Source organism: Lates calcarifer, unplaced genomic scaffold (genome assembly GCF_001640805.2).
Source record: "Lates calcarifer isolate ASB-BC8 unplaced genomic scaffold, TLL_Latcal_v3 _unitig_1336_quiver_982, whole genome shotgun sequence".
Classification (NCBI taxonomy): Eukaryota; Metazoa; Chordata; class Actinopteri; family Centropomidae; genus Lates; species Lates calcarifer.
The window spans coordinates 1-24,974 of NW_026115450.1; the positions used below are offsets into that span (position 1 = coordinate 1).

General features: G+C 40.5%; 2 protein-coding genes, 1 long non-coding RNA gene and 1 pseudogene across 3 annotated transcripts; all 4 read right to left on the reverse strand.

Moving 5' to 3' along the window:
- Positions 1-1,287: 1,287 nt before the first annotated feature.
- LOC108888384 (uncharacterized) lies at positions 1,288-4,630 on the reverse strand. Its single transcript, XR_001961812.2, has 5 exons — positions 4,467-4,630; positions 3,736-3,799; positions 2,676-2,754; positions 1,978-2,027; positions 1,288-1,412 (listed from the first exon to the last, which is right to left on the reverse strand). It is a non-coding gene; the product is annotated as an uncharacterized LOC108888384 (long non-coding RNA).
- Positions 4,631-6,279: 1,649 nt separating this feature from the next.
- Positions 6,280-9,211, reverse strand: LOC108888382 (uncharacterized). The gene is made up of 9 exons (XM_051067251.1): positions 8,894-9,211; positions 8,522-8,722; positions 8,158-8,279; positions 7,844-8,072; positions 7,547-7,749; positions 7,178-7,330; positions 6,772-6,865; positions 6,549-6,689; positions 6,280-6,372 (listed from the first exon to the last, which is right to left on the reverse strand). The coding sequence occupies exons 1-9, from the start codon at positions 9,209-9,211 to the stop codon at positions 6,280-6,282; spliced, it is 1,554 nt and encodes a 517-aa protein (XP_050923208.1).
- A 1,015-nt stretch (positions 9,212-10,226) lies between these two features.
- LOC108888383 (putative uncharacterized protein C6orf183) lies at positions 10,227-14,712 on the reverse strand. The gene is made up of 12 exons (XM_051067250.1): positions 14,457-14,712; positions 13,728-13,800; positions 13,428-13,538; positions 13,177-13,290; positions 12,343-12,537; positions 12,154-12,258; positions 11,874-11,881; positions 11,450-11,600; positions 11,189-11,341; positions 10,756-10,857; positions 10,479-10,614; positions 10,227-10,351 (listed from the first exon to the last, which is right to left on the reverse strand). The coding sequence occupies exons 1-12, from the start codon at positions 14,594-14,596 to the stop codon at positions 10,227-10,229; spliced, it is 1,413 nt and encodes a 470-aa protein (XP_050923207.1). The 5' UTR covers positions 14,597-14,712.
- A 481-nt stretch (positions 14,713-15,193) lies between these two features.
- Positions 15,194-24,900, reverse strand: LOC108888385 (forkhead box protein O3-like; annotated as a pseudogene).
- Between the last annotated feature and the right edge of the window lie 74 nt (positions 24,901-24,974).

The window sequence follows — 24,974 nt, forward strand, 5'->3', positions numbered from 1 at the left end:
GTAAGGCATCAAAAAGTCAAATGTCATAATATAGCAATCAAAAAAAAAAAAGTATCAAAAAAAAATGTCATAGTATAGTAAGCAAAAAAAAATCAAAAACAAAATCAAAAAAATGTCATAATATAGTATGGCGTCAAAACAGTCAAAAAATGTCATAGTATAGTATGGCGTCAAAAACAGTCAAAAAATGTCATAGTATAGTAAGGCATGATAATTACTCAAAAAATGTCATAGTATAGTATGCGTCAAAAACAGTCAAAAATGTCATAGTATAGTAAGGCTTCAAAAATCATCCAAAAATGTCATAGTATAGTATGGCTTCAAAAATCATAAAAAAATGTCATAATATAGTCAGGGGTCAAAAAAATGTCATAGTATAGTAAGGCATCAAAAACAGTCAAAAAATGTCATAATATACTCAGGGGTCAAAAAATGTCATAGTATAGTAAGGCATGATAATTACTCAAAAAATGTCATAGTATAGTATGGCTTCAAAAATCATCAAAAAATGTCATAATATAGTCAGGGGTCAAAAAATGTCATAGTATAGTAAGGCATGATAATTACTCAAAAAATGTCATAGTATAGTATGGCGTCAAAAACAGTCAAAAAAATGTCATAATATAGTATGGCATGATAATTACTCAAAAAATGTCATAGTATAGTATGGTGTCAAAAACAGTCAAAAAATGTCATAGTATAGTATGGCTTCAAAACAGTCAAAAAAATGTCAGTATAGTATGGCTTCAAAAATCATTAAAAAAAATGTCATAGTCAGGGATCAAAAAACAGTCAAAAAAAATGTCATAATATAGTCAGGGTCCAAAAATGTCATAGTATAGTAAGGCATGATAATTACTCAAAAAATGTCATAGTATAGTATGGTGTCAAAAACAGTCAAAAAATGTCATAATATAGTATGGCGTCAAAAAAATGTCAGTATAGTATGGCTTCAAAAATCATCAAAAAATGTCATAATATAGTCAGGGGTCAAAAAATGTCATAGTATAGCAAGGCATGAACATGTCAGAGAATACTATGTTGTAAAAAATATATATAATTCAAAAAGGGATGCTGTGAAAGACGTTAAAAATAACATAGTATGTCATGACAAACACAATTATTTAAGTGAAAATAGTTTTAATAAAAATTTTTTTAAAAAGTTTGAAATTTTCATTTAGCTGTATTTATTACATGCGTCATATTTACCTCTGTGAAATTTGAGAGATAATTATGTAGTAATTACAGTAGGTTGTTATTTTATATTGTCTCAGAGCCATTTCTAGTCATTACTGTGACTATAATAATAGAAAAAAAAACAGTAACAGTAAAACAGTAAAATATGTGATGCTGAGATGTATGATTAACACATGTTCTTGTCTCTGCAGGAGTAGATGACGGCAGCTGAAAACCTGAGGTGGATGAAAGAAAACAAAAATGTTACAACGCTGTTAATTAGATAACAGACCTCCACCATCTAACTGCTATAAACAGTGTTGGTTTCCTGTTGTTCAAGTGATTGTTTTTCTCTGTAGTCATGGGCACATTTTCCAAAGACTAAAATGTCTAACACCTGTGAGAACAGTCAACATCTTATGATACAATAATTTAATTATTAAACAAACAAATATGCTTAGTAGACATGTGCTCTTAACTACATTAACCCTAACCAGTTCTAATAAGTGTGTCCTTGTGGTCAAATATCTGTGATAATCTTCGCTGTGATTTGTTAAATACTGGAATAAAATCATCAAATCAAGTGTCTTCCTAGACTTTTGAATTGCATTTCTCTGTTTTAAATCTGATGTTATACAAATCATTTTATTTTAAGAAAAATGACTCTAGTCTAATTAAAACTGATAAGTTACAGCAGCCTTAATTTGTTGCCATTTGTTCCAGACAAGAGGTTTTGAGGGTTTGAATTGTCAAACTGCAGCTGAGATAATGACAGTCAGACTGAAAAGAAGAAACACTGACCTTCTAGAAATGTCTTCACGTCTGTCTCTCTGTGATTTAATGGTTGAATCCTGTGGAGAAAAACAAGAAACATTAATATAAAGATGTGACTTTTAACACAACAAACTAAAAGCACACAGTTTCTGTCTGAACACAGATAGGTAAACAATACTAAGGAACCAGAGAGTGGAGTTGCTTGACACACAAAGACAGAAGAAGCTGCTCTGACTGGAGAACTGACTCCAGCAGCTCCTGATATTCACACAACAAAAGTGGATGGAAATTTGAACTAAATTTGGTTGACAGAAGACAAAATAAAGCAAAATGTCATTTTTCTCATGTGATGCTGCACTTAACAAGTTCTTAACATTTTTATGATTTACTGCACTAATGAGAAAGAGAGAGAGTGAATGAGACAGAGAGCAAAGAAACAGAGACAAAGGGAGAGAGACAAAGTGTGGGAGGGGGAGAACGAAAGCATGAAAGTGAGAGAGCAAGGAAGAAAAAGAGGAGGAGGACACAGAGCGGGGGGCAGGAAAAGAGAAAGCATGAGAATTAGAAAGTAAGAAAAAAGAGAGAGGGAGAAAGAACAATGGAGAGGAAGGCAGAGAGAGACAGAGCTGTTTAAATGCTTCCATTTTCTTTGAAATTCATGGACAATGTAAATAGAGTTTAATGTCAGTGCTCCGTGTTGGACAGTTTATGTAAAACTGAATTACCTGGAGGTCTCTGTCCTGGTCTCAAAGAACTTCTTCAATGTACAAAGACACTCTATGTTTGTGGACAAAGTGGTGACACCTGGAGGAAATAAAAAGAGAAATATATTAAGAAAAATAATGAAAATGATCAATACACTACTATCTATTCCTCATCACTACTACCTATTCCTCAACAGTTTAACCATAAAAAAAACACAAATATTCAACATTACAGCTGAACTAGAATTTTTTCAAGCTTGTATTTAACACAAAACAATAAGGTCTCAAGTCACAACAAACAATTCTCTAATCAGAAATGTATATAACAGGGAATTAGTGGATGGGTATGGACAGATTACTACCACAACGCTACAAAATGACAGAGGCAAAAAACTGAGTCGCAAAATGGTCACAATGATATGCTTAACTGCCACACTGAAACACAAAATGACAAAGACACAGGACGATGCAAAAACAACCACTAAGAAGCTGACCATAAGTAGATGTAAAACAGGCAGCTATAGATGCAAATCGATGCAATCCCACTACAAATAGACTCAAAACGATCACATCGAAATGATTATCAGCCATCAACTGACTTAAAAAGACCAAGACAGAGCACAAAACTGCAAAAAACAGTAAAATGTCCGCAAAGTAATTGTAAAGACGTGTAAACGGAGTTGTAAACAGGCAAACATATTTCAAACGACCGCCAGGTAGAGACGCAAAATGATATAAAATGAACACAAATAGCCACAAACTGGTGACAACTACATGATAAACCACTATAAACTGAGTTAAAATGAACAGGGTGGAACACAAAATAACAAAGAGACACATAATCTTGGCAAAGTGAAAACAAATACAGACAGGTATTTACACAGACTGTCTAGGGAGAAAGAGTTTGTCGTGAGAGAATTAGTGAAGAGGAACCTCTTGCGAACCTGGGAATATTGTTCTAGCAGACTGTGAGTTTAATGCTAGAGATGATATAGGATTCTACTGTGCGTCACTACAGAGAGCTGCGTCCACTACTCATCAACACATTTTTTCAGACTGGGATAATCTTTCGTACACATACCTCTATAGTCTGTAAAGTGAGAGCTGCTATTTCCGTCCAGGTTGCGACAGCAGAACAAGCAGACCTGGAAAAAACAAGTGCAGCAGTTGGAAAAGGTGTTACACTCATAAAGAAACTAATAAAACAGAAATAAAAACTCTCTCTTCCAAAACTTAAACAGTGCAGGAGAACTCGACAACAAAACTAAACAGTATAAGCCTGACTTAACTGTAACAATAGGTAATCTTGGCTCATACACTGTAGAGGGGCACGGAGTTATAATCTGGTTTTAAAGCCTGTATTTAATTTTAAACTGTGCCCAATCAAGTATCAAGTCACCACAAATTACTAATGACCAAAAAAGCCATATAGGGAATCATGTAAAATGACCACAAAGAGACAAAAGAGATCACACCTACATGCTAAACCGTCCCAAACCGACTTAAAATGATTAGGATGGAACAGAAGAGCCGTAGAATGTCTGCAAAGTGACTGCAGAGTTGCAAACACACTACCAAGAGATGACCACTGTGTTATCCACAGTAGGGCCCCACAACTAATGCCACAAATATGGCTGAAATATGATTAAAAGACAAGGTTAATGCTAACACAATAATCGGTTAGCTCGTTAGCCTTACCCTCGCGCAGCTAATGCTAGCGCACAACTCTACTAGGTAGCTGTTAGACTTACAAACGCCTAGCTAAAGCTTATGCTAACGCTGGCCGCTAATTTGTTAGCTTGGTAGCCTTACCTTCAGCGTCCAACCTCACTCGTGTTGACAAAAACAGCTCCAGCATCCTGACTTCTTCAGTAATGAAGTTCTTCACAGCGCTAACAAACCAAGCGACGACTCAAACATTAGTTTTCCCCGTAGTTTGACTGTTTTTTCCGACCATTTCTCCACCGCTTGGCTGCTCTCCTCGCCGTCGTCGTTCGAGGCCAATGACGTCACACGCCAACCAACGTCGGTAGACGACACGCTGATTGGGCGGCTGATACTGCTCCGCCCATCTCACTTCTGACTGGTCGGAACAGCGGATGTTGTTTACTCAAAATGAAGACTGAGAAGCGCTCTGAGGTGCCAATCATAAGAAGAAAACTTGTCCCACCCTTTCCGTAAACTGAAATTTAAATTGCAATTTGAACCTCTGCCTGTGTGAGACACATGATAATTCACAACAATTCTTCTAATTTAGTCCTAATGTATTGCTTACCAGGCTGCAGTAGGAAGTTGTTCAGGTTTAAAATCACATCTTTACAGACATCACAAGGAGCGTCTGATTATATCTATATAACACACCATGTTGACTTTATAGTACTAAATGTGATTCACTGACATTCACAGTTTTATTCCCAACATAAGTGCATACCTGGGATCAGGACAAAGGTCAACTCCTGAATCCAAAACAACTTTGGGTTTGCTGGCTCTTTCGGTTGTGAAGAGGGACTGACGAATGGATGGGATGTCGTCCAAAAGAGAGCTTAGACTGTAGTAATATGCAACAATCTGCGCTCTCACACAATACTGAGATATCTGTGTGGAGAATCTGTGGAAATATCATCAGACATAGACATCATATCTACCTTTAACATGCTCTTATCTAGAGTGAGGAAAGAAACTCTTATGAGACGGGTTGTGTATTGTCTTGTAACAAAAGGAATAGAGCTGTTTTTCATGCACGTACTTTTTGAGAAAGTCGATTATGAGGCTCCTTTTGATCTTCACTGCTTCCTCCTGCAGAGTGAGAGAAATTAATTTTACTTCATGGGCAGCCGATCACATTTATCATCCTGCTCAGCCCCCTGGAAATCTACCACTGCATGCAACTCACTGGGGTTTTTATAAGACCCCCTACGGCCTGTTTCTTCTTCATAAATGAATTCAGCATCTCATCACGCAGACCCACTTTTTCCAGCTGGATGGACACAAAGGCTTCCATCAGCCTGGAGTAACAAACAATATTCTGTTTATTAAAGAGCCAGAAAAAAAGCGCTGTTAATCATCACCAGAGTAATTTGTTCATCAAGTGAGGAAAATTACCTCTCCTTGGCAGTGGTGGGAGTTCTTGTTGAGCCTTCGGAACATAAAGAGTTAGATTTTTCCTGCCGGTTGTCAGTGTCACCCCCGCGTTTGGAGTCAAATCTTGTTGCAGATTTTAAGACTTCTTCACTCTGAGAATTAATTGAAAAAACAAACTCAAATAACCTGCTATTTTTGAAGAACTGTTTGTTTATGTTAAGCATGAACAAAAGCAGTGGTGGACAAAGTATTCAGATGCTTTACTTAAGTAAAAGTCCTGCATAAAATCTTACTGAAGTACAACATTTTCAGCAAGAATGTGCTTCAAGTATGAAAAGTAAAAGTACTTGCTCTACAGAATAATTGCTTCTGTTAATGTTACACAATTATATTTTACATTATTAGACAATTAGTATAGTATAGTCAATAAAGTATAGTACAGCCTCAAAATGAAATTTGTGAAGCAGAATGAAGTTCTGCTTCACAATTATTATTATTTTTTTTTTATTCTTTTGTGAAACATTAGATAGTTTTTTAAATGAAACTAGGTGAGATGTTTATAGAGGGACTGTCTCTTCTTGGTGGAGTTTCGAACTGGTCTGATCTCTGAAATACAACAATCTGGCTCCACTAGACACTTTTTGTGAGAGAGACTGAAGAGAGTCTTTAATCTTTAATAATGAGTAGGTTGACTGGTCAGCTCATCGGTCAATATCTTCTCACCTGTCCAACTTCTCACTGGTTGGACAATCACCGGTGTTACTTTAACAAATCAAACTTAAGCACAGTGAGTAAATGTACTTAGTTACTTACCATCACCTCAGCTGATGATGTCATACTTTCTGCCCAATAGCAAAGACAAGCCACTTTCACAGCACTTATCAAAGCGTTCTTCTGTGTAACCTGACAGGCCAGAGTCACCTGGAGGTTCTCAATACTCTGACTGTTCATAAGCTATGAGGAGATAAGAATAAAAAAAATCTGTTTATTGTTTTATTTTCTGGCTAATAAGCTCCAAAGCTTTAATTCAACATACATGAATAACTGCCTCCTCTGAGCTGAAGCTAAACCTCCCGATCTGGTTCTCGTCCAGTTCCTGGATGCTCAGAGGCAGGTGGGATGGCGTGAACCTGCAGCAGACAGTGCACTTTAATTCCCTTTGAAACATCAGTGCTCTTGTAGAAAAGCAGAAATAATGGAGCACATGAGGAGAGGCTGGGGCTGAGAGGTAAAAACATGCAGACAGTATTTCTGGATTGCCTGTGAGACAAACCCTCATATCTGTACGGCTTCTGATGATTAGCCACAGAACTCTGTAGGCTTTAATATATGGCTGACTTTGACAGGAAAACAGTGAGACAAAGTTATTTTTTAATCATTGATGTAGAAAGTGGTAAGAACTGAGACCAAAAGAGTTCAAGACATGTAGTGTGTTTATTTACCTGTCCACAGAAGTGTCATCCTCCAGTATCGCTGTGATAAAAACAGGCCTCTGCTCTGTTTGGTCTTTCTGCTCAGCAATTTCAAACTGCACCGGCCTCAGATACAGGTGGAACTCATCGAAGCCGAGCTCTGAGGCCACATTTCTGTACAACCTGGAAAGAATTACTAAGTTACAGCTTGACATGATACTGAACTTCATTAATTACTTAATGGATGTACAGTAATGTAACAAGAGACAAGATTTTTTTGGCCACTTTAAGGAGTTCTTATGCATGTTGGCTTTACTTTTGAGCCAAAATGTAAATTTGATAAAAGTCTCTTAAAGGCTCTTTTGGTTTAATAAAGATTAAATTAAAATAAATAATAACTGTGTCAGATGTGCCGTCTCAGAGGCTGACTCCAGCAGGCGATGGCGGATGGTGACGAGCTCCAGCAGTTTGGAGAAAGTTTCCACTGCATACGACTGTTTCTTTCTTCCCTGCTTCATGTCCTTCTCCTCTGTAAAGTTTACTAATGACAGCCCCACCTTTTGGACCAAAACTGGGTCCTGAAAAAACACATCTGAGAACAACTGGGGGTGGAGGAAAAGAAACAAGTAACAAGAGCTGAGTAAATCTGTCTCATTCCTTTTGTGTAAATATATTTGGAAAGAAAGGGAAACCTACATCCTTCTGTATCTGAGAGCTGTAGGAGGCCCCAGGTGAAGCCAGGTTGTTCCAGCTCTGCAGGGCCTGCTGCAGGAGTTTCTGCTGCAGGACGAGTTTGTCAAAGACACTCGTGGCTCTGTGCAGCTGACAGAGCTCTGTGTGAGCCTGGATTAAACTGTGATACACTGCAGAGGCCAGGCAGAGAGATGGGTGAACCTCCAGGAGGAATACATTCATCAGTGCAGGGCTGCAGACAGGACACAAGCTGGTGAATAGGTATTAAGATCCCAGAATAATCAGTGGGACACCAAATCAGGGGCAGCTGAACTTGCCTGCTGCCTCCAAGTGAGACCACATGTTTGGGAATGTAGTTCAGAGGAAGACCATAGTCATGAGTGGAGCCTTTATGATCGTCTCTCCAGATACGTTGCAGGTACTGTCGCTGTTTTTCAATCTGAGACAGTCCAAAACCAAAAGATATTTCAGTTCGTATCACATATGGACATGTACCAAATCTGTATATTTAAGATAATGGAACCAGTTGTGCTTGAAAAATTACTACAAGTTAATCAATTATTAAAACAATCTAATATTTTTTTCAGTCAAATTGTTACCTCTGTAATTCAAACAATAAAATTCATATATTTGCATCCACCCATAATTCCCCTGCACCTGAACAGTGTTATGTTTGTTCACCTGATTATCCAGAATGTTCTTGATCAGCTGCTGGTGACTTCTCAGGCAGTCTATCTCAGCCCTGTAGGCCTGAACAAAGTAATCCTGGTCCAGGTCCAGCCGTGGCCTACCGTGCATGATGTCAGTGATAACTCGTGCCAGTGCAAATCTCTCCTCTGTCCCTGCTGCATGCTGGTAGACTTCATAGTAACAGTTTAAGAGCTGGAGAAAACAAAGATCCACAAGGTTACAGCTCATACAGGTGCACTGCTTTTTATTTCATGAGGTTGGGTAGCTTTAAAAAGTGAAACAAGGAAGCAAACACATAATCACACAGAAAGGTAACTCCAGAGGACAGTGACACACAATACTGCTCTTCAATTATCTCTGTACCTGTACTTTGTTCTCCAGAAACTCTGTCTCACATGTCCACAAGTCAAGAAGCACCGCAACTCTGTCGACATCCACCCATAATTCCCCTGCACCTGCTGTTGAGGTTGAAGTGAAGGCTTCCTCAGCTTTTCCCATTTTCTCAGTCCTGTTTCTCTGGATGAAGTGTGAGCCGACTAGAAGAAGCTCATTCTCCAGTTCGTCCAGGTCCTTCAGAGCAGCATCGTACACGATGTAAAACCCTCTCTGGTCCTGAGTGTGGACGAAACCTTCCTCAGCGCTGTAGAAATCATGAAGATTCTCCACCTCAGCAAACTCCATAAAATCTGAGCAACAAACCTGGAATATAAAAAGTTCTATACTGTATTAATGCAAACAGGTGATATTATGAAGGTTGTGTATTTTTACACCCTTTATCAAAGTTTTTTTTGTTCATACTCTATGATGACAGCTCTCTCTGTTCAGAGAGTTTACATGTTGGTGTTTAGGTGACAGTTTTTGGCTCATAAGTTTTCTTGCAATTTTTTAAATGGTAGAGCAGTCGAGTTTGAATCTGAATATCTGTACCTTATAGTCGACAGGGGTGTTGTGAGCATGCTGGAGTGAGCTCAGACCTCCTGCCTCTCCTCTTCCTCCTCTGGCTGCATTCATCCAGCCTGTTTCCTCCGCTGTCCTGCACAGCTCTCCTTCCTCCAGCTGCAGACCTGCCAGGTCAAAGGTTAAAGTCCTCTCCACAGAGCGCAGGTAGTTCAGCATCCCAAGAGACGCACGCTGCAGACAGGAGCAACAAAGATCAATACTAAGCATCTGCAGGAGTGAGAACATTCAAGGACAAATTATCGAGCACTAAATATGATATTTATGTTGTTTGCTTCACCTGGAGTTCTCTGAGTTTGAGATGACGCAGGTAAATCAGAGACAGGTAAGCTCCTCTGGTTACGATGGGATCTGAGGCTCCTTCCTCTGAACTGTCATCCAGACTCAGAAGCTGCAGGCTGTCCTCAAAAGAGTAGCTATGTTTTATACCAGATTTATGTGTTTTATGTTTCCAAGGTGAATAAAAACATGTCTGGAACCCACTAAAACAGCAAAGTTGTTCATTTATGTTTTGATTTGTACGAACTTGAACTTATAAATCTCAGTGTAGTACAATCTCAACATTTTTTTATTAATCAATTGATTTCAAAAAGTAATGTCAAAAGCTTATTTCAAGCTCCCAAAGACCAAGGTAACATTTTGAGAAAACCCAAAAAGATAAATACAAGAGCATAAAAATGTTGAAAACCTTCACATCAGAAGCAGAAACCAGTTCATGTTTCTAATTTTTATTTTATCATCATATTGTTGCAATCTTCTTTGCATAGATAATACACACCTTTCGTTTGCTGACCTCGGACTCTTCAAACTCCTTCTGTCGTTGCTCCCTCTGTCTCTGGATGTGGATGAATGACTCTGTGTTTCCTAACAAGACAAAATGTCACATTTAATATTTTGGCAGTGCAGAGGAAAACAAAGACATTGTTCCCATCTCTCCGAGCAGAAAACTGGATGATGCATGCCTGAGTTGAACTTGCAGCGTTGTAAATACTCGTCCAGATCTCGGAGATCTTTTGTCGCTTTGTCTTACTGCTGTGTGAGACAGATGAGGTCGGAGAGGAGTGAGAATCACCAACATGAGCGGTGTGGTCTTTAAGAGCCGCTGCGACGTAGAGAAGATCAGGGACCTGATCAGATACACAAAGTGTGAGATAACTGGGCAACTGATACATAGCTAAAGTCATGTAAAACTATTGTGCAGATGATAATTATATGTCGCAGCAGTTACACCGACTTTAAAGGAGACATGATGTTCATGACATGTTCACCTGAAGAAAGCTGCAGTGCATCCTCAGCAGCTCGTCCACAGATTTTTTTTCCTTCAGCTTTGTAATGAGCTTCTGCTGCCATGGATCCCGCCTGGGTTTCACCTGAAAAAACAAAATCCAATCAGTCATTACCTACTGCCCTGCAAAAGAAAAATCATCCTTACACATAAAAAACTGGCTGCACACACAAAGGGGTGCTATTAAAGCCTGAAAAATGAAGAAGAGTGGTTGAGAAAGTACTTTGATAACAGGGTGGATTAAGGAGTGGTGTGTGAGAAATAATGATTATCATCCATGGAGTGAAAAGGGGAGATTTGCTGCATGAACAGGCACCATGTGCCCACCTTTAAATATAATTATAGGATGTAGTATTATTGAATTAAGTACATGGTGTGACAGTTTGACCTGGGCTTTATCAGTTATCCTCTCAAACCTGAATGAAAGGGATCCAGTTGGCCTCCTTCCTCAGAGCCATGCTCGCGCTCTTCCTCCCCCACTGGCTCTCTTTGACCTCTGTGCCATCGTACTGAGGAAATGTTTTCATCTGCTCCTGTTGTCTGAAGATTGATCTGAACTCCCTCCACACCTGGAGAGACAGAGACTCAGTTTCAAACATAGCTGATGAACAACTTTAACTTTAAAAACCTGGATTGTGTTTGTGTGTCATGTTTTGTAGTCTATCAAACCACATCACCATGCTGAACAACTCCATCTCATCTGCAGTGGTCCTGAGCTTCCTGGTGTCATATGACAGATGGAAGTAGGTGATTAATGACTGCAGCTCAGGTAGAAACTCCTCCAGGTGAGCAGAGTGCAGGGGACATTTTCTGCTTGTCCTGAAACTCCTGCAGTCGAATGTAAACAGATTAAAACAGTAGTATGAAGAGATGCATTTAACCAGTTTGTTTTAGTACAGCTGTATTTGTGGTAAACTGTTAATACCATTAATAATGGTTTCTCTTATTTTTGCCCTGCTAGTAAGAAGCCCTCTGATCTAATACTTTGATACAGAGAAAGATTACTTGTAAAATTTAGTCTCAATATTCATTTCTACTGATTATGGTCACTAGAGCACCCACTGACCTTTTGCTTAATGCCAATTTTAGGTAAAGATTTACCCTGACAGCTGTTTTAGCCAAAGGAAAAACAACAAAACAAAACACTCTGATTTCTTTGACATTTTCTGTCAATAATCGTGGTCTTCAGGTGGACCTTAGCAAGAGCAGCTAACAACATAATCTCACTATGAGGTCCAATGATTATCTGTTCTGGGACTCATTATCCAGTCATCTGATATCTTGATATCTCTGAAATTTGCAGAGCTCATTCTTGCTCCACAGGGGATAAACCCTTTACATTAAAATCACCTCCAGTGTCAGTATTTCAATAGATGTTTACATCAGTGTTGGTTTGGTTCTCACCATCAGCAGGTTGAGTCTGATGTAAAGTTTTCTCCTCCTTTTCTTTATCTTTCCTTTCACAGGCTGGTATATAGTGCAGCACCTGTTAAAAAAGTTTAAGCTTAATTAAACACCAAACACCTTGGATATCATAAACAGCTACTTTAAAACTGTCTGTGATTTTTACCCTGAGGAAGTTGTGGATGGTCTGAACAGAGTGCAGATGACAGACCAGCCACCGGAGGTAAATGACCACATCGTCCTGAGTGAGCAGGTTAGTGAGGTTTCCTCGACCGGTCAGGATCTTCTCTCTGCTCGCCGACAGCCTGCGAGATCTCTGGACAGCATCCTCGTACTCACTCGTCAGATATGACACCTGATCCTGAGACAAGACAAATCTGATGTGAAAATGACAAAGCTGAAACATCATGTAGAAAAAAAGCAGAATCATCTCTTATTCATGTAAATAAATCAGCTAAGAAAGCTTCATATATATACATTTCAGTGATTTCTTCTATTCTAAAAGGGTTTTTTTACGATGTTTTTCATCAGCAGTAGATATGAAAACTTATTTTTGCAATTAGCTTCTTTTTTTCAGGATAATAATCATATTCATAGAAGCAACACGCAAAAGAAAAACCTTGCTTTGCTGTGTTTTATTTTAAATTAATAGATTTTACTTCCAGTGTTAAGAATTTTAAGAGCCAAAAAAGTGTATTGCTTCTGTTTTTGTATGTTTGTTTGTATACTAAGTCATACTACGTCTGTATGGCCCAGTATGACATATATGTATGTTTTTCAAGGCTATGTTTTTTTTGTCTCACTGCCTTTGTTACACTTCCTAACTCTCCACATAAAAATCTGAACACGTCTGCAGTAGCAGAAAATGAGATGTGACACAAACCAATGCAGTTACACATTTAAGAATGATGACTCGCCAGAAGAAATCTTCCTGAGTCTTCATGTGTCATTTCTGAAGTGCTAGCAAAATGAGACTAAGGTTGTTTTTTCATGTCGTCACCTTGTAATGAGGATAAAGCTTCTCAATTACGCTGGTGTGGCGGCAAAATCTCCTCCATCTCAGCATGAGCAGATATTTGATCTGAGCCAAGTGATATGATCTGTCCGTATAAAACTGTGGACAAAACGACAAAAAAGGAAATAAGTTTAAATCACTTTCCTCTTGTATCTTTTGTTACCATTCTGTTCGACTGTGTATCAGTTCTTTTTTAAATTAACTTTTATGTGCAGGAGTGTTTTCACTGTCTTCACCTGGTGCAGGAGAGGAGGCAGACTGTCAGGTGTGTACTCCAGACTCAAACAACTCTCCAGCTCTCTCTGCATCACATCAGCCTGAGACTGAACTGGCAAAGCTTCAGCCACCTGCAGCCAGGAGAAGTTAGATTAGATTACTGGTAAATTAGAAAAAAAAAATCAAGTCCAGGTTGATTTTTAAACTTACACATCATCCAGAGGCTCTGTTTTTTTTCATGGCCTAGAAATCGACAAATTAATTTTCTTTATCCCCCAGACTCTCCTTGATAAAAATAAAAGATGGATTTTTGGTCTCACCTGAAGCCCTCTCCTCAGCGCATGTTCCCTCTCCACACGGAAGAAGGAAATATCTTTTGGAGGTGGAACAGAGCTGAAACAAAACTTAAAATTCATAAAAAGCTCTTTGCCAAACACTTGCTCTGGTATGACCAATAGCTTATAGTGGCCAATGTTAGCTAAACATAGCTAGATATTGTTCTTTTTTTAATTACTGCATCAGTTCTCTGATTCTGACTCTTATCTACTAGTAATATTTTAATATTTACTCTCATCCCAGATTGTAAGTTGTGGCCACTTTGTTCAGCACAAGTTTTATGATCTCTTTTTAAACGAATCTACAGGAACTATGATGGTCTACTTTGGCACAGACATATAAAAATATTATGCTCATATAATAAATTGTATCTTAAACGCTTTCAATTACATCTACTCTTTCTAACCCATGGAAAAATCCAGAATCTGAGTATGACACTTTTATAAACACTTTTTGTTTATAAGAACAACTGTCACAAGATGTCTCCTACGTCACTGAAAAGTGTCAGTCAGCGTACTGGAGGTTTATTTTCATGTCAATTCATGTATTGGACCTGACTGGCCTCCAAACCAGTCGTGCTTCTACATACATGTCTTAAAAACAGATTTAAGGTGAGCACAGAGAAACTAGAGAAGTAAGTTTTAAAACAAAGACTAAAGAATTATCTACAGCTGTTATCTGACACACGACTGTGTATAAAATAATCACAACACCTGTATGATTTGGAGATGCCAGCTCTGAGTGGAAATCCATTCTCCTCTATTTCTGCCCTGAGTGCTGAGAGTTGCTGCGACAGCTCTGCCTCCACCTGCTCCACTCTGACAGAGGAGGAGACTCTGTACACGTCGCACATGGCAGACCTTCTTCTCGTTCAGGATCAACACATTTAGAAACTGGAAAAAGGTTCAAACATTTAGTAAAATACACCTTGTTTGGTCCTGCTAAATCTCTGCCTCCATGTCTGCTTGTTGTGGTGTATCCATGGAGACAAACAGGTTTCCTCTCCCATTTCCTCTCCCTCATCTGGACTCTGACAGTGACTGTATTTGACCTGTAGAGGGCTCTAATGTTACACTGGAGTCCTCCTGTTGTCAGGATAATATGATGTCAGTGCTGCTGGGCTTTTCAGATACTTCCCACTGCAACCATAATTTGTAATATACAGTGCATGAATGATAAATTATGCTCGGTGCAGCAGTTGTTGTTGGGCAGCACATACCTCAGCAATCACAGCTCCTGCATTCAAAAACCTTGAATCTTGAGCAGGTCCATTCCTCTTGGATACAGTGTGTGATTGGTTCTTAGCTCATGATGTGATTATCCAATAGCAAATCACCTCCACAGTGCCTGCAGAGTCAAGTCTGCAGCTGTGCAATTCCTCTAGGGACTGAAATGAAAAAAAAAAAAAAAACACACACAAGGTATATCAAAAACTCAGGCAGATATTCAGTGGTTCTTTAAGCTTTATTTACATGCACCATCTCTGATACAACCAAGATAGGAAATGGAATTACAACTGACAATGTCAACTTGATGTCTCTTTTTTTGTAGGAGCAATAGGAAGAAATGGAGAATGGATATTGGCAGTGAGTGTTACTCAAAATTAATGTAGAAAAAAATGAAGCTTCAAGTCAGTTTTTTGTATTTTGACGATGAAATCGTTCATGTGAAGCTACAAAAATTATATCTGGAAGCACATTTGTGCAGAATTTATTATTCTTGAATCAGAAATTAAGCCAAAGGGATTAGATATTTCTGTCACATTAATGTCAGTTAACTGTATGGGTATGTGACATAAAGATTTTCTCAATAACTCTAATAGAGGACACAATTTTGTTGATTCATTCGTCGTCTGTACCGATCAATACCCAGCTGAGGTGGTCAAAATGCAGGCTGGGTTTAACTGACCATTAAAACAAAAGTGCTTTTACACAGCTCTATCCCACTAAACATGGGGTACAACATGCAGACTCGCAATTAGAGAGAATTAAATAAATAAAACAAATGCAAATGTCATTTAAAATGATCAAGTTAAATTTAGCAAGGAGACAAAAATTCTCACAAAAAACTAACCTTAAAGAAATCCATCCTGCTGTTCCTACAAAAACTGTGCTGATGTTGATTTTCTTTTTTTTTTTTATTTTGTCCCTACACCACTGGTTCCTAATATTTATACACTGTATATCCTCTTATTTCCACTTATTTAAATGCAGAAATATTTTGGCAATATTTAAAATACTGTGGTTGTTTCTTTCTCAAATGGCAAAAATGGCTCTAAGATACTATACAACCTCCTCTTACAGGGTTGGAAACAATATTTTCCCCAGCACCTGCTGTAGTGCTGATAACAAAGGAGAGGCTACTAATGACGCTCCATCTGCAGCCACTCCCTGCTATCTTCTTATTTATAGCACCAAGATCTCCTTCAAATTAACAAACACCAAAATATTGTAGTAGAGTGCTGTGGAGTGTGGTTATTTGAATCCAAATAGTCCTAAGTGTTTGCTAATGTAAATGGTGTCAACTAGAGCTAAATCATGTCCTTAGTTCTGTCCTAAACTCTGTATACTGAACAGTACTTCCAATATTGCAGTTTAAGTGGAAGAGGAGGACGAGGGAGGGGAGGGGGTGTGAAAAGGGGTCTGCAGCAGAAAACACCATATCATCAAGACTTCAGTAATGCACCTTTTCAGAAGGAACAGAATTCACAGTAATGTCACTAAAATCACAGGGTAAAATTTGCTAAATAAAAATAAAACATTACATACAAAAAACCACACAATGTAGATCAGTTCACATCTTGATAACATATTAACCTCTACAGATTGATATTTGGTGCATGACTTGGTGCATCAATGGGAAAAAAAAAGCTTTTCGTTAACATTTGTTTTAAATCGGTTTAGTCCATTTAGGCTACGTCTCTCAAAGAAACTTTAAAAAAAACACAACAGCTTGTCAAGTATCCTCCACTGGAACGTAATAATGTAACATTCTCTGCAGCTTTTTTCTGTAAACAGGCTGTCACCCAACAACGGGCTGACAGCTGGTTTGGCAAAAAACGTTGGTTTAGGTATGAAAGGGTGTGAAAGAGGAGAAAGCAGGGTGAAAACATAATTCATCTTCAGTTTCATGTTATCACTTTGTGATACGAGTGATTCCCTGAGACTAACACGAGTTGATGCTTTTCATATAGTTTTAACAAAATGTCCTGTACTTCCAGTCAGTACTGTTGTTCACACCACCCAGGCATTGATCTTTTTAAAGATTTTTTTTCCTCCACTGTGAAGACACCATTGTGTGTCTCAGACACTTAAAATACAGTACCGAACTTAATGCCTCACATTAAAAATAATGGAAAAAATACTACATGAATACACTTTAACATACTTCCTTCCTTCTAGTTGCACAATGCAGAACAACGAAACCCAATTTACACTTTCCCCCACTTCTTCTTTTTTTTTTAACTCATGCTGAGTTCTGACAGAGCTTCTCAGCTTGGGACCCAGCTTTGAGGGGAGGTCTGTTTGGAGCTCGAGAAGCTTCCTGAATTCCTGTTGGCGTTCTGGGCGGAGGTGAGGCGAGAGTCGAAGCTGAGGTCCAGGCAATCTGCGTCCATCAGTTCATTGCGGATGATGGAGTCCATGTCACACTCCAGGCTGCCATTGAACACGTCGAGGTCCAGATCGGCAGGAAAGCGGTCCTGGCCGGACAAACCAGAGCCGAGCTGCATAGAGGCGTTCTTGCTGGGAGACTTCAGATGCGGCTGCTTGGCGTCGGGGTGACCGGCGTCGTTGTCAGAGGTTGACAAGCCAGCTTGCCAACTAGGCACTGAAGAGCTTTGGGCCTGACCTGCACTGGTGTGGTTCACCAACATGTGGTCTTTGCGCAGCAGCATGGCGTTGCGGCGGGAGTTTTGCAGGGCGATGGCGGTGCTGGCCTGTGACATCAGCGGGTCGGACTGGGTGAGCATGACGTTGCTGTGGCTGTGGGAGTCCAGACTGAGCAGATCCTGCAGGGTCTGATGGTCGCTGAAGTGCGAGATGCAGGAGAAGGTGGTCTGCTTGTTCTCCTGAATGGTCTGCATGGGTGACTGCCGCAGGCTCGTGATGGACGGCGGGCTGAAGAGAGGGTTTGGCCCGTAGCTGCCAGAGGGGCTACCCAGACTGCTTCCTGAGCAGCTGAAGGTAAACACTGAGCTCCCCTGACCGTTTGCTCCGTCGTCTTCCTCTCCAGGAGGAGGCTGCTGGGATGCTGTCAGGCTGATATTGTCCAAAAGGTCGTCCATCAGGTTGTCGGAGAGCCCATCGTTGAGGTTCATGGTACCTGCCAGGTCAGAGAGCCCTGTGGGCCCTGTGGACGGGGACATGCTGCTGGGACTGGAGTACAGCATCGGGGAGAGAGGAGAGTCATCATCAGGCACCTCGTCCAGCTCCAGGTTGGCCAGGATCGGGGACAGACGACCGCTGAGTGTGCTGGCGTTAGAATTGGTCCGGGAGCGGAAGTCTGTCCAGGCGTCTAGCTCGTCACTGCTGCGGGAAGTTGGACTCCCTGTCCATTTGGACAGGCTGGAGGAGCTCTCAGAGCTGCCATCCTGAGCGGCCTGCAGGGAGGCTTTCTTCTTCGTGGCGCGTCCTCTGGCTCCTTTGATGTACTTACTGTTATCCATCGATACTGCCCGTCGCCGAGGAGCTTTGCCTCCTTTCCCACCTTCTGGGTTGACCATCCACCAGGAGCTTTTCCCTGTTCCCTCATTCTGGACTTTCACAAAACGACTGTGGAGGGACAGATTGTGTCGGATGGAGTTCTGCAATAAAATGGATGAAAACAATTAAATGCATGTTCACTTTTAATTAAAACATGAGTCAAAACTTGATCCCTAAAGCACTTTGGAAAATATAGTACAACATACCAATGATTTTACAGCGGAACTAAACAGATTTTACACACAAAAGGCAGTTTATTAGTCATGAGGAAAAGTACTCAGCCTGCACTGTAAAACCAGTTGTTTAAACTTTTCTGTGGTTTTGGAGGAGCTTTGTCAAGTCTGGGAAAATAACCCTGAAGACATCATCTAGACGTGGGCTTGGAGACAACAAATATTTAACAAAAAGCCTCTGAGAGATGTGGCTGTCTACCAGAGTCTGATGAAAAGATGCAGCTGATTGCTTTACAGGAAATGTAGTCATAGTTTTATCCATCACCAGCTTAAAAAAACACTGTTGTCAGTAAAGAAATAGAGATCTGGGAACATGACGACATTACTTCAACAGGACAGGAAACATGAGATGGTCAGACAGATAAATGTGTCTAGCTAGCTCATGTAAACTACTGTTAAGTGGAGGTAAAAGTGAAAGTGACCACACAAGAATTGCTGAATGTTCCCTGGTTAGACAGAAATACTCTTGTTGTGTTATAACAGCAAGTACAGTGGGTCAACGTTAAACCAGACAGTCACTTTGTAAACTGATGGATGTTTAAAACCGACAGTTTGGGTAGTGGAGTTTATTCTTGATCTCCTTCAACACATGGGGTTGTGGATGTAGAAATTTTGAACTCAGATGAACTTTCAATCTCTCCATTTAAGCTAACATTGAGAGGAGGTCCTTAAAGCACTCAGACAATTCAAAGTCTGAACATCTGCAATTCCCTGTCGGCTAGAGAAACTTGTGATGCAATCAAAAGCTTCAGGACAGTTGGTGACTGGACCTTGTGGTTTTCTGGGCAATGCTAACACAGCTAACTTGTTTGTTTGTTCTCATGTTTGTTGCCCTGTTGGACTTATTTTTAGCAGTGCTACAAGATCGGGCCTCAACAATGAGCTTGGTCAATATAAAAAGACAGAAAGGACGATGGAAACTACGAAAATGAAGATTCACACTTTCAAACTATGCTGAAATTTGTCGGTGTATGTAGATTAGGATCAGAAATGATTATTTTTGGCCACTGTCTGACGGTAGAAAATAGAGACTATTAACAGGCAATGCTGAACACCCCCATCCTGAACACCTCCTAAAATAGAAAACCAAAGGTTTTTGCCATTAAATCAACCATTAAAACCAAGAGCTGCAGTGTCTTATAAGAGACACTTTTTCTTTGCACCTCACACTGTGACCTATTTCTGGCTGCTCTGAAAGGTCTACAGGATTTCCCTGGAGATGTTCCCAACCATGTACAAAATTAAACAGCTGGAGCTTGCACGGCTGGCCCCGCATTAAGACACACTGCAGTAACAGAAGGAGAAACTCTGCAGTGATCTCTGCAGACCAAAGGCCAACTTCACCGGGAGAGGGTCCAGCATAATTCTCTTAAGCTTGAATTAACTTGAGTAAACCGAGGTCCTATTTAAATCCATCTCTCAGAAGATTAAACTAATCAAAGAGTAAACAAGCTCAGCTACACAAGTCTGCCCAAATAATATGGACCTGTAGAGGCAGCTGTGGAGGTATTTGCTCTTCAGCCACAGTTTTCCTCTGAATGCGATGAGTCAATGGAATGACCCACTGACATCAAACTTACAGCAAAGCCTTCGCTTAAAGCCAATTAAAGGATTAGGTCAACTAGCAAACACTTTCATCACTTACAACAACAAAACACATGAGACTCTAATAAAACTCAGGTATCCAATAGCTCTTCTCTTTCTTGTTTTCACCCACCATGAGTTAGTTTTAAAGGGAGCTGGTTTTAATCAGCCATTCAGAATTAATCAATGACCTCCTATGTAGGACAAATTACAGACTTTAAAGGATAAGGGTGGTGTTTTTGTATATTTTTCTTATTGTTAAATCCCCCGAAAAGACAAAACCCAATGTGTCATTTCATCATTCTGGATTCCCTTAACTGTGGCACTCAGTTCCAAGTACACTTGAAGACGTAAATCTTAAAAGAAATGGTTTAACACTTTTCAGAAAAAGGTTCTGTAATTCCCCAACACAGTTTGTAGAAAACATCACTTAAACAAGAGAAAATAGTGCATTTGTTGGGGACTATTTTCAGCTGTGGATTTAAACACAATACTGAGTATTCATAGCAACAGGATGGTGTATGTAGGATCAGCTACATGTAGCCTACAGTCAGTGTCCTTGTTCATCATAATGAGGGAGCATGTCATCCATTTATCAGGCTTTGGAGACACAAACAGTACATGTAACTAAGATCAATTCATTGTTTTTGGTCTTTTCATGGGCTTTCAAACCCTCCATACTGCTTCTCACTTCAACTTCAGCTGGAATGTGCCCATTTCTATTAGCTCAGTGTATAACAGGAAGGCTGAGCTGATAATTAGAAGCAGATAATTCTCTGATTGTTTGATGAAGAGTGCCAAAAAGATGAAGAGAGAACTCCAAATGTCACAGGAGTGCAGGTGTTGATAAAACACACGGGGGGAAGCAACTCACAGTGTTTGTTTGGTTTTAATTTTCTTCATTTTTCTTTTGCCAGCACCTGTGACTAGGCAGGATATGGATGTTTTTAATATTTTCACTTTCGCAATATGAATATATTTGAGAACAGTCATCCCTCAGAACATGTTTGCTTTTAAACACCACTTTGCTGATTGTCCTGTGTTTAAATTTCAGTAAAAACTATCTGTCTATCTGAATGTATTTCTAATTTCCCCCTAAAAGCAACTTGGCCAATATTTGATGTTTTGTTTTTAAATGTGGTCTTTTAACAAATTTTCTTGATTCCCTAATATTAATAAAATTATGTTAAATTGTGCAGCACAGGTTCAGGCTTTAGTCCCAATACAAATTCAAACAGCTTATGATTAACTTTGTCGCCCAGACGTCGGGGTGTCTGCTAATCAGAGTCAAAACAATTTCACAGAAAAATAAGCAAAAACTAACTTTGTTTAAATCACTTTTCCAGCAAAAATGCCCCAAAGTTCATAGTTACATCATCATTTTTGACTCTGGGAAACTGGGAAAGACTTTTCTTTTTATTATTTTCTGACATTTTATAGATTAAACAATGAATTGAGTGAAGATTTAAATGATTGTTATCAAAAATACTTCTTGTAGTTGCAGTCTTTTTGCCGATACTGAGGTACTTGTATGTTACTGGTGCTCTTGCTTTCAAATTTTAAATCTGTTCATCAGTCTCAATACATGGAAATCACTCTAACTCACTGAGACTATATCACACTTTAAAAATACGGTGGTGCAGAGATTTAACCATGAGTGACCAAACTGTAAATTTCATGACAATGATAAAGAAACTGTATTCAGCGTGGTTCAGCCCTGTTTTGAGCCGTGACAAGTTCTGACTAATAAAAATTAAAACAGATGTTTTTCCCAAGAACTGCTTTCAAATGAAAACAAGCAAGATATCAGATATCACATTTGTCATCAGAGCCTGGACCATGAAGGCAAACAGACACGTATGCATAACAAGCCAAACATTGCAACATGCTAATTATCCCATGACCCACAATAACAGCCAACACCTGTCCTGCTCAGTCTGATGCAGTCCAATACAACAGCCCTGTGATAAATAAATAAACAAACCTTTGTGACACTGGCTGTCAGAGAGGTTTTGATTCACCTCTGTGGTCATTTACGGGGCCATAAATTGTACTGTCACTGTATTGGATTGTAATGTGCTACCGCCAGTGGATAAACCAGCTGTTACATCTTGCAACATGACACAGCTGAGTACAATGTCATGATACACCTCAGAAAATAACCTCAAAAATGACCACAGAATTCAATCCTGTTCTCTTTTATAGGCTGTGGAGGCTGTTTCTTTATTGTAGTGCTGCAGAATTTGAATAAATGACAGTGTACAGGTGTTGCTTTTACCTCCTGTATACCAGTAAAGGCTGAAGACTGTGCTTAAAGATATACAATAACCTGGGCTGTGAGTGCAAAACACAACATTCCTGTTATTTTCTGAATTTCTAGGAGGACTGTGAGCCATGTAGGAGGTAAAACTAGCAGCCATGACTCTTAGAAGAAACAGCTAGCGGACAGAATTTTCTCCATTATGCTTGAGAAAACAGTCAAACGTTCTGAGCGCTGCACAGGTACATACAGTACGAGCCATACAGCGTTTAAAAAGATAAATCACAAAGAGCAAACTCCTGCCTTCCCCTCCCCCACGCAGTCACAGCAGTGCTGCAGCACCCTTTGAGCAATGCCTCGTTCTGAGCGGGGGACTGGAGCAATGCCAGTTTAGCCAGAGCCAGATCCAGAGAGAAACACTGAGCTTCTCTCACACTGCTACACATTGACCTACATAATTTATAGTCAGCTGATTGATTCTTGTGCCCGGGCCACATGAAAAGACAGTGTGGCACACGGCGGCGAGTGGTGGTGGTGGTGGTTGGTGGGGGGGCTGAACTGTTGGATGGTCGTCTATATAGGAAGCAAAATATTTAGTTTGGATTCACAACAAAGAGGATTTTTTAAAAAACCCTCCTCATGTTGGAGCTACAGATGATGCTCATTACTGAATCTGGTGTTATCCTTTTTTTTAAAAAAAATGGGAATGAGACGTGTGACAGGTCTGGATTTACTGCCCCCCCAGGTCCAGCTGAGGACATTTTTGCACACAGCCCCTCGTGCAGATGACCAACCTTAAAGCTGATCGCTGAATGTCACCACAGCTACAAAGCATCTCCTTGGAAATGCTGATGTCAGCACTTCTGAAAACCTCTAACATTAACCCTTTCCTCTGCAAAACCCGCTTGTCTTGTCTGCAGCCACTGAACGCATCTGGTGGCAGAATGAGCATCCAGACATGAATGAAAACCGGCCGCCACTAATCTAAAGTATTAACTAACCAGCTGATTCTGGTGCAGATTAATCAGATATTAGCATCAATTTGTTTCCTCGTACAGATTCCTCATATTTCACACTCTTAATCCCCCATCATGTCACAGCAACATGAAAAAAAAAGCAGAGTCTTGACCTTTACTGTAATTTCTTCATGAAGAAACTCCCTGGAATCAGCCTGCATCCCACATCCACAAGTTGTGCAGGATTACAAACCTATTTCCAGAGTTTTCTACCCCCAACCCCCTTCTCATCTAAATCCTGCAAAGCTCAAAGCTTTCATCAGACTTGATTCCATGACAGATGAATTGGTTTTCCAGGCCTGTACTAATCCTTAAAATCAAACAGAAGCAGGGCCCGCTGAAGCTTGTAAGAAGCTCCTGTGCTGCAGTGTGACCAGTTTGTCTGAAAGTGAAATTAACTTTGCATTGCCTGTTTTAGAGTCTCGACTTTCATACCGGCTACCTTGTTTTTAGTGGATTAGTGTGTACTCTGATTTTCTTTCAGGTGGCTAATAGTGTGTGTAATTTGATGCACATACTATCACAACTGGACCCTTATATTTTGACAGGACCATGTGCCAATCAGGCAGCCACACGGTTCCCTGATTATCTGCACTGACATCCAAATATGCATCGAAATAAAGCTAAAATATAACCGCAAAAATCATCCTGTATGTGCTGGTATCTGCAAATCCCAACCTGTGTTTGTACCCTCCTCCTCCATCTCTACATCAGCTGTAGCTGTGTGCATTGTGTGTCTTTACATGGCCACAGTATGGTCTTTGTTATGATGACAGCACCAGCATGTCACCGCTCACCTTCCAGCCAGCGGAGCTATTGCTGTCGCCTTTGTCCTTGAAATATGGCACAGACCTCACCATCCAGTCATAGATTTGGCAAGGTCAGCCGTTTCTCCGGGGAGCTCTCGATGGCTTGGGTAATGAGGTCTGCATAGGAGTAGTTGCCCAAGCGTTCCTGCGGGAGGAGGACTTCCTCAGCTGCTGGGACGCAGAGCCCCAGAGCCGCGGCGGGAGTCTGCGCGGAGGAAGGCGAGCCGTCGGCGGCCTCCTCCTTGCAGGGGCCGCGCTGGACCTCCACGGGCTGGGAGATGGAGCCGCTGCTGCGCTGCTGCTGCTCGACTCCCGGGTTTGATAACGCCGCCGCTGGCTTTCTGAGCGGCGCCGCTCCCCGCGCTGCTGCTGCCACCCTCATCGTCCTCCTCTTCGGGATTACGTCAGTGTCATTTGTCCGGGCTTGCCCGCACCGGACTCCGGACGGGGCAGGGGCCAAGTGCAGGACCGCGGCCGCTTCTGGGGCTCGAAATCCGGATCTATCTCAACGTTTAAGGGAGGCTCGTTGCCGATGCGCGGCGCCTCAGCCATGTTAATCGCAGTTTCTCGTTCGCTGCACAAAGGGTTATAAAATCACTCAGGTCGCATTCCATCAATGTTTGTGT

What these genes read in the sequence shown, in the direction of transcription:
- LOC108888382 (XM_051067251.1), bottom strand. Translation starts at nt 9,211, where the DNA reads ATGGAGTTTGCTGAGGTGGAGAATCTTCATGATTTCTACAGCGCTGAG. An exon ending in TTCTGGAGAACAAAGTACAG is followed by an intron (nt 8,723 to 8,893) that starts GTACAGAGATAA and finishes TGTTTTCTCCAG; the next exon opens with CTCTTAAACTGTTACTATGA. An exon ending in CAGAGGAGGCAGTTATTCAT is followed by an intron (nt 6,690 to 6,771) that starts GTATGTTGAATT and finishes ATCTCCTCATAG; the next exon opens with CTTATGAACAGTCAGAGTAT.
- LOC108888383 (XM_051067250.1), bottom strand. Translation starts at nt 14,596, where the DNA reads ATGTGCGACGTGTACAGAGTCTCCTCCTCTGTCAGAGTGGAGCAGGTG. An exon ending in TGCCTCCTCTCCTGCACCAG is followed by an intron (nt 13,291 to 13,427) that starts GTGAAGACAGTG and finishes TTTTGTCCACAG; the next exon opens with TTTTATACGGACAGATCATA. An exon ending in TGCACTGCAGCTTTCTTCAG is followed by an intron (nt 10,615 to 10,755) that starts GTGAACATGTCA and finishes GTATCTGATCAG; the next exon opens with GTCCCTGATCTTCTCTACGT.